At 45.2% G+C, this 9470-nt stretch overlaps 1 protein-coding gene across 1 annotated transcript in view; it reads left to right on the top strand.

Annotated features, from left to right (window-relative positions):
- The first annotated feature begins 1405 nt into the window (after nucleotides 1–1405).
- Nucleotides 1406–9470, top strand: part of LOC115461791 (CMRF35-like molecule 6) — a 28838-nt gene continuing 20773 nt past the window's right edge. Inside the window, exon 1 of the mRNA XM_030191833.1 lies at nucleotides 1406–1558. Within this exon, the coding sequence (XP_030047693.1) occupies nucleotides 1504–1558 (55 nt within the window). The 5' untranslated portion in view covers nucleotides 1406–1503. The remainder of the gene's footprint in view (nucleotides 1559–9470) is intronic.

Genomic DNA, 9470 nt, shown 5'->3' with positions numbered 1-9470 from the left:
TTCTGTTGAGCAGATCTTAATATCCTATTTGGACAGTATGGAATAAGGAGCCGAGAAAGATATAGTGGTTCATTGACTCTTTCCTTGTGGGTAACAGTCCATTTAGTTTACTCTCTGTTTCTTGTCTTTTAGCCAGATTGTAGACCACAGAAGTGCATTGCCTCCTATTCCATGCAGGGCCCAAGGGTATCTGGCATCCTAGGTGAAACTTCAGCTGTGCACCCTCCTCCCCTGGGGCAGATCAAGGCCCTGCCCTCCTGTAGTCCACCATTTCCCGATCGGTTCCCTAATACCCCAGAGTCCAGCATCCCACTTCCCCTCCCTATCCTCCTCCACAAGGTGACCAGCATGCTCTTCAGGTTGCCATTATCACCTATTCCTTTCCACAGGTGGCTAACATCCTCCCTAGGTGGGCATCATCCCCCTTCTCCTTACCCTACCCCTCAGGTGACCAAAATCTCTCTTCCCCCTACTCTTTCCTCCAGATGGCCAGCATCCCATTTCCCCTCCATACCCTTCAGGTAGCCATCATCCTCCCTCCCCCTGTCTATCTCCCCCCCTCCACCCGGGTGGCCAATACTCCCTTTCCGCTCCTATCTTCTCATTCTGCATCTCCTCCCCCTTCCCTACAACCACATCCCATGTCCAGCATCTTCCTCCTCTTCCCTACCCCACTGCTGCCCTACCTTTTCCCAGACCAGGATGGAAGATGAAAGCAGACTCAGCACCAGTGTGGGTCAATTAAACACAGACCCACTCAAACCGCTGCTGGGTCCTGCTGATCTCCCACTTGACACAGTTAATGTTGGAGGATAAGGAAGAACATGGCAGTGTTTGAGCATAGGCCTGTGTTTAAAGTCTATTTCAACTTGCGTAGGGTTACCATATGGCTCCAGAAAAAGGAGGACGGATTGAGCCAGCCGGGTTTTACTTCCATTGCTTTCAATGGAAGTAATTGCTTTCAATGGAAGTAATTGCCCATTGCTTTCAATGGAAAGCAATGGAAGTAAAACCCGGCTGGCTCAATCCGTCCTCCTTTTTCTGGAGCCATATGGTAACCCTAAACTTGCGCTCGTGTCCAGAAGGTAGGGCAGCAGCGGCAGTGGGAGGGACAGGGAAGGGGGGGGGGGGGGTAGATGGTGAACATAGGAAGGGGAGGAGAGATGGATGCCTAGTCTGCCTAGTGACAGGGCTAGCTCCGATCCCATGGCTCTTTAATCTCCTAAAGAGACTGTCATGAGAGACTTTGCTTACTATCAGAAAATAATTCAAAACACTTCCCCATTTTGTGGTAAGAGAAAACAAGGCTTGTGTGAGGAAATGAGTCATTACAGATCTGGTCACTCTAAAATAACACGGACTTGATTACAGAATACAAAGCTTTCTGAGGAGGATTCACAAGCAAGTCACCCACCCGAGACTCTGCAGAGCACAGAACTTTCTGGGGAAGATTATCCAGCAGAAAACAGTTAAAGGATGTTCTAAAGAAAAGGGATTTAAACCATGAAGATTTTAATGAGGACTTTCCCTGTCTGGAGTCTGATGATTCTTTGTCCAGGTTAGATTTAATGTTCGTTTTTTATGGATTAAAGGCAGGTGAGGCGCCAATTCCACCCTTTCATGGACAGATTTTATGGAACTGAATTCTAAACTTTCCAAGTATGATAAAATGCATTTGGCACTTAGAAACCCAGGGGAGCAGTGAATGATTAGGGATAGGAATGTAAGATGTACCATGCATGGTCGAACCCAAGACCCACCAAGCTCACATCCTGTCTGTAACAGCAGCAAATGTAAGTCATTAGGGAGCACCCAGCAAATCTCCAAGAGCATATCCATTTCCTGTGGTTCGACTATAGGGTTAATCAGTGAATTTCACAAGTCTGCATGTATAATACCGTGTTTCCCCGAAAATAAGACAGTGTCTTATATTAATTTTTGCTCCCAAAGATGCGCTAGGTCTTATTTTCAGGGGATGTCTTCTTCGGGAGTAGTAGGGGGACTGTGGCGGTCGGGAACAGTATTGGTGGGGGGGTGGTATCCTGCAGGAGTAGGCCGTGGCTCGCCTATCTGCCCACAGTGACCACAGGACTCGAGCGGAGCAGAGCTGCCCTGGCCGGCCTGGGAATGGAGAAGGGGTATGAACTAGGGAAGGTAATGGAATGTGGGGCCGGGCTGCTCTGGCTGGGGGTCTCGGGAGGTTGTGAGAGGGCTTAGGGCGCAGGATCATCCCTACCGTATTACAAACGTTAAAAAAATTCTACGGTAGCTCCGTTCCCTGTTGGTGGCGCTTTATGCGCTCCTCCTGTACATTCGCAACACTTTCCATCCTTCTAGTCTGACTTAGTCCTTGGGCGATGGAGCAGCGCCGAAAGGGCTCGGTTACTCATTTTCTTTTCTTTCATTATTTCTGCAAGGGGGATGTTTCTTTTCTTTCCGGGCTCACTTACCGGTAGTTGATCTTCACAAAAGCGTGAAGGAGGATGGTAGGAGTCCGCTGGACGATAGATTTTCCACCTCAGTCTTGTTTCTTGCATTTCTTTTATGTTATTTCGTCTTTGGGTTGCAGCGAAACAATTTAAGGTTTCTGTGTCCATGTCCCATCGGGGCCAAACAAAAACTTTGCTAGGTCTTACTTTCGGGGGAGGCCTTATATTTAGCAATTCAGCAAAACCTCTACTAGGTCTTATTTTCAGGGGAAACAGGGTACTGGTTTTATGTACTTGTTGTCCAGGATCTTTTAAAAACCCTGCTATGTTAGATGCTGTGTCGACATCCTCAGGCAAAAATGTTTCTCCAGTTGTTGTAAACGTGCTACCTTTTAGTTTCATGAGCATCCCCTTTGTCTCAGAATTATTTGAAAGGGTAAATAACTGTTCCCCATTTACCTATTCCACCATACTCATGATTTTGTAAACGCCTTTCGTATCCCCTCTGTCATCTTTTTCCCCAAACTAAAGAGCCCTAATCTAACATAATAATAACATAGTAAATGTCGGCAGAGAAAGACCTGCACAGTCCATCCAGCTGTCCAACAAAGTAGCCAGAATTGTATCTGACACTTCTTGCCTGCTTCCTCATGATCAAACCCTGGCATACTTCATTTCCATCTCTCCCTGGCAATTTCAGGGCACAGACTGTAGAAGTCACCTCGGCACAGGTCTTACTTCCCAACCTCTGCTTATTCCTTCCTTTGAGGGGAACCGTTCTATCCCCCTGGTACAAATAAGTACCTGAATATACTATGTAAACTGCTTTGAATGTAGTTGTCAAAACCACAGAAAGGCAGTATATCAAGTCCCATTTCCCTTTCCCCATTATGATTTCGGTTACCTTTCTCTGTGCCTTTTTTTCAGTTCCTTCATATCATTGTAGGATCAGGTGATCAGAACTGCACGCAATACCCAAAGTATAGTAACCCCATGAAGCGATACAAAGACATTATGATATTCCGTTTTATTCTGAGTTTCTTTCTGAATAATTCCTAACATCGTATTTATCTTTTTCCACCATCACTGCACACTGAATCGACAATTTGAATGTATTGTCCACAATGACACCACGATCCTTTGTCTGAGTGGTGATTCCTAATATGGAACCAAGGGTGATAGAGGGGCAATGTACGGTGGAGGTGGGGAGGGCGGGGTAGGGGGGTGGAAAGAGAGAGGGAAGTGATGCTCGACGGAAAGGAAAGAAATGGGAGATTTAGGGGGTCCTTTTTTTTTTTTTTGCATTTGTATCCCACATTTTCCCTCCTCTTTGCAGGCTCAATCTGGCTTACAATACATCATGAATAGTGGAAACATATAAGAAAATATACATTTAACATTACAGAAGGAACATGGGTTATAATGGTAAAACATATTAGTAGTTTGACAAGCAAATATTATAAGGCATTTCTGGATATTTGTATAGGAGTTCACATTTGTTGATCTTTGAGGTACGGCCTGTCAAAGAGATGGGTCTTCAGTAGTTTGCGGAAATTGGTTAGTTCATAGAGCGTTTTTAAATTGCGCGGCAGCACGTTCCAGAATTGTGTGCTCAGGTAGGAAAAGGTTGACGCATGCGTTAGTTTGTATTTTAGACCTTTACAGTTGGGGAAGTGAAGATTGAGGAATGTGCGGGATGATCTTTTAGCATTCCTGGGTGGTAGGTCTATCAGGTCTGACATGTAGGCTGGGGCGTCTCCATGAATGATTTTGTGAACTAGGGTGCATATTTTGAACGTGATGCGTTCTTTGAGTGGGAGCCAGTGTAACTTTTCTTGTAGGGGTTTAGCACTTTCATATTTTGATTTGCCGAATATGAGTCTAGCTGCAGTATTCTGAGCTGTCTGAAGTTTCTTGATTATTTGCTCTTTGCAGCCAGCGTAAAGTGCGTTGCAGTAATCTAGATGGCTGAGTACCATTGATTGTACCAGGTTGCGGAAGACTGTCCTTGGGAAGAAAGGTCTTACTCTTTTTAATTTCCACATTAAGTGGAACATCTTCTTGGTAGTGTTTTTCGCGTGACTCTCAAGTGTTAGGTGTCGATCAATGGTAACTCCAAGAATTCCTTTACTAAGGAGTTAACGTTTTTAGCACATGTTAATGATTAGATATTGCCAAACGCTAGAGACGGCCAGTAAAAGACCCCCTTAGTGAAATACTGGGGAGTAAGAAGAAGAGGAATGGGATGTCCAGGATGAGGGAAAGAGACGGAAAGCTGTAGGTAGATGTAGTGACAAGACAAAGATTGAAGACCGGATAATAAGAAGGAACGAAACCTGAGAAACGGGAGAAAGATAATATAAGCTTGTTTTGTCAACCACAGTAAAATTCAGGCCCTGTTTACTAAGCCGCGCTAGCGTTTTTAGTCTGCGCTAAACAGCACGCACTAACCGTGTAGGCACCCATAATATTCCCTCGGTTTTGCGTATTTCTAAAAGCTCTAAATATTTTCTGTCCATGTTAAATTGCTGTAACATTTTTATCTTGCTTTCTTTTATGTTGTTCTTCCAGTGTCTGAATTACCTTAGTCAGCTGTCTTTCTCCCTTTCCGTTTCTTTTTTTAACATCCACTGCCTTTTCAATCAAAATCAACATTCCTACATCCCCCTCACGTACTCTTTCCAGCCTCCCACAAAGTAGCAAGGTGAATTCTCCATTATTATTCTGTATCTCATGTTCCCTCCATGCGTCATGCTTGGGACTATGCCAGCTGCACCTGCTTTCTGAAAAGTAAATTCACGTTTCTCATCCCTACCAGTGCTGGCGCAGTCTCCAGAATTACACACAATATTCTAAACAGGACCTCGCCAGAGACTTATACAAGAGCACTATCACCTCTTTTTTTCCTGTTGGTTATCCCTCTCCTCATTTATTTATTTATTTATTAGGATTTATTTACCGCCTTTTTGAAAGACTTCACTCAAGGCAATGTACAGTAAGAGTAAATCCAGTGCTTTTTTTGTGCCGGTATGCAATAGTACGGTGTACCGGCACCTTTTTTTTGCCCCCCCCCCCCCCCCGGCGGCCCCCGGTGAGTCCTGCACTTCCTCTCAGTCCCCTACTTACTTTTTTTTTTTTAAAGACTCAGCAGCGCAAATGGTGCAGGCAACGATTGAAAGAGGCTGTCACTGTCGGAGCTTCCCTTTGCGAGTCCCGCCTATGTTGTTTCAACTTCCGGTTTCCACATAGGCTGGACTCTTAGAGGGAAGCTCCGACGCTGACAGCCTCTTTCAATCGCTGCCTGCACCGTTCGTGCTACTGAGTCTGACGCTGGCAGGCAGTGGAGAAGGAGGACGGGCTGGGAGGAGGATGGGCTGGAAGAAGAATCGCTGGACATGGGAGAGGGGAGGGCAGGGGAGAGAGGAGAATCGCTGGGCATGGATGGGAGGGGATGGCAGGGGAGAGAGGAGAATCGCTGGACATGGAAAAGAGGAGAATTGCTGGACATGGATGGGAGGGGAGGGCAGGGGAGAGAGGAGAATCACTGGACATGGAAAAGAGGAGAATTGCTGGACATGGAGGGGGAGGGCAGGGAAGAGAGAATTGCTGGACATGGATGGGAGGGGATGGCAGGGGAGAGAGGAGAATCGCTGGACATGGATGGGAGGGGATGGCAGGGAAGAGAGAATTGCTGGACATGGATGGAAGGTGAGGGCAGGGGAGAGAGGAGAATCGCTGGACATGGATGGGAGGAGAGGGCAGGGAAGAGAGAATTGCTGGACATGGATGGGAGGGGATGGCAGGGGAGAGAGGAGAATTGCTGGACATGGATGGCAGGGGAGAGAGGAGAATCGCTGGACATGGATGGGAGGGGATGGCAGGGAAGAGAGAATTGCTGGACATGGATGGAAGGGGAGGGCAGGGGAGAGAGGAGAATCGCTGGACATGGATGGGAGAGGAGGGCAGGGGAGAGAGGAGAATGTGGTGACCCCGCCCATAATGAGTACCGGCACCTTTTTTTCTACAAAAAAAGCACTGAGTAAATCAAATATAAGCAATAGACAATTACAGCAGTAAAAATGTTCAAATAACAATACAAAGTATGGCATAGTATACTACTTACAATGCCAACACAATAAGTAATAGAATATTTTAATTGACAGCATAGGGCAAAAGCAAAGATGGAAAATATAGATAGGTAAGAGAGTAAGAGGAGTTAGAAAGTAAGGTGACTAATTTAAAGAAAGTTGCACATGAAGTCAGAGAGATGATTAAATGTTATCTCAGCTAGGGAAGGAGTGGATAAACATGTCCTGCTGCAGTACGCGCAGAAAAGATGTTAGTTACTTCTTCCATTAAAGGCTTGGTTGAAGAGCCAAGCTTTCACCTGCTTCCTGAAGTAGAGATAGTCTTGTGTTAAGCGGAGCCTTTCAGGCAGTGCATTCAAATGTGTGGGGGCTACTCCGGAGAAGGCTCGCTCGCGGGTATCACATTTGTGTAATGTCTTTTGGAGAGGGTGTAGTTAGGGATACTCCTTGGGAAGACCTTAGTGTCCTTGGAGGTGTGTAGAGGGTCATCTTGTTCTTCAAGTACTCAGGGCCATTTCCTTTAAAGTCCTTGAAGATCAGACATGGAGTTTTAAATTTAGACCTGTATTGTTCTCGTAGCCAATGAAGTTTTTGCAAAAATGGTGTGATGTGGTCACGTCACTTGCAACCTTCTATGAGTCTTGCTGCTGCATTCTGAATCAACTGGAGCTGGTGAAGACCCTTTGTAGTCAGACCATTGTATAGTGCATTGCAGTAATCCAGTCTTGATGTTATCATGGCATGCACAACTGGGATAAGATTTCCCCTCTCAATGTAAGGAAAGAGGAAGCGTAGTTGTCATAAATAATAGAAGCAGCTCTTGAAGGTTGCTTTGATTTGGGGAATCAGAGTAAGTGTTGAGTCTAACTGTATTCCAAGGTTCCTGACTTGTGATTTCAGGGGGAGTTCATACTTCCCAAAAGAGATTTTGATGTCAGGTATGTGTCCACTTGTGTTAGGGACCCAGAGAAACTCGGTTTTACTTGAGTTCAGGCAAAGTTTGTTGTGTTTAGCTCATTCCTGAATTGATGTTAGACAAGTAATCAGTTTATTCAAGGCTGTAGGTAAGTCAGGTTCAATGGGTATGAGTAGCTGCACATCATCCGCGTATATGTAGAACTGAGTGTCCATTGACCTAATCAGCTCGGCTAGTGGCGTGAGGTAGATATTGAACAGAATAGGTGACAGTATCGATCCTTGTGGTCCCCCCACAGGCCAGTGCCCATGGTGGCGATGAGGTGCTGCCAAGCATTATAGATTATTGCCTATCTGATAGATAGGATTTGAACCACGCAAGTACTGTTTCATTGATACCTGTTATGGCTTTGACTGTCACCTTTTCTACCTGTTTGGTCACCTTAAGATTATCAGACACAACCACCCCGCAGTCTACTACTACTACTACTATTTAGCATTTATATAGCGCTACAAAGCGTACGCAGCCCTTCTCTTCTTTCGTTCACAGAAGCACTTCACCCCCTATACTGTACCGTTCCTTTGGGTTTTTGCAGCCCATGTGCATGACCCTGCATTTTTTAGCATGAAATCTTAGTTGCCAATTATTGGACCAGTCTTCAAGCTTTGTTAGGTCCTTCCTCATGTTATCCACACCCTCCAGGGTGTCCACCCTATTACAGAGTTTGGTATCACTCACGAAGAGACAACCCTTACCAGTCCTTCTGCAATATCACTCACAAAAAACATTAAAAAGAGCCAGCCCAAGGACTGATCCCTGTGGTACACCACTCATGACATCCTTTTCCTCGGAGCAAACACCATTTACCACTACCCTCTGTCTCCTTCCATTTAACCAGTTTTTAACCCAGTCAGTCACTTTAAGTCCCATACCAAGGGCACTCAGTTTATTCATCAGTCATCTGTGTGGAATCATGTCAAAGACTTTGCTAAAATCCAAGTACACCACATCTAGTACCCCCTCCCACACCCAACTATTTGGTCACCAGCCAAAGAAATCAATCAGATTTGTCTGTCAAGACCGACCTCTAGTGAAACCATGCTGCCTCGGGTCCTGAAGTCCATTCAATTCGAGAAACTTCATAATCCTCCACTTTAGAAGCATTTCCATTAGTTTACTCACCACCAAGGTCAGACTGACAGATCTGTAATTCCCAACCTCCTCCTTACGTCTGCTCCTGTGCAGAGGGACCACATCTTCCCTTCTCCAGTCCTCCGGGATCACTCCAGATTCTAAAGAAGCATTGAAGAGGTCAAACAGTGGAGCTCCCAGAACGTCTCCAAGTTTCTTGAGTACCATCGGATGCATCCTATCAGGCCCCATCACTTTGTCTACTTTTAGTTTAGCTAGATCCTCATGAACACAGTCTTCTGAGAATCAATCCTGGTCTACCACACATCCTTCCCCATTAACATTTGTTTTCTGCGGTCGTACTCCCTGCTTTTCATTCATGAACAGCTTTATCCTTATCAGCTTCTACATATTCCTCTCCCTCAGCCTTGAGCCTCACAATGCTATTATGGCACTTCCTTCTATCACTTACATAGCTAAAAAATGTCATCTCCCCCAATTTTACCATATCAGCTATCTTTTCTTCTATTTGCATCTTTGCTTTCCTGACAGCTTTTCCAGCTTCTCTTAGCTTTTTCAGGTATTTTTACCTGTTGTCCTCTTTCTGAGTCGTCTTGCAATTTATTAAGGCTAACCTTTTTTCTCTTACCTTTTCAGCTACTATGTTTGAGAACCAGAGCGGCCTTCTTTTCCTCTTACTTTTATTTACTTTCCTAACATAAAGGTTGGTGGCCTTTAAAATAGCTTCTTTCAGTTTTGTCCACTGATGTTATTCTTCCTTCAGCCGTTGCCATCCAACTAACTCTTCCTTGAGAAATTCCCCCATCATGGCAAAGTTAGTTCTTTTGAAGTCTAGGACCTTCAATCTTGAATAAGCCCCTTTCCTCCTGTGTCGTAATATTGAAC

The sequence above is a fragment of the Microcaecilia unicolor genome, chromosome 2 (assembly GCF_901765095.1).
Source record: "Microcaecilia unicolor chromosome 2, aMicUni1.1, whole genome shotgun sequence".
NCBI classification, from domain to species: domain Eukaryota; kingdom Metazoa; phylum Chordata; class Amphibia; order Gymnophiona; family Siphonopidae; genus Microcaecilia; species Microcaecilia unicolor.
This window is presented reverse-complemented; position numbering and strand designations above follow the sequence as displayed.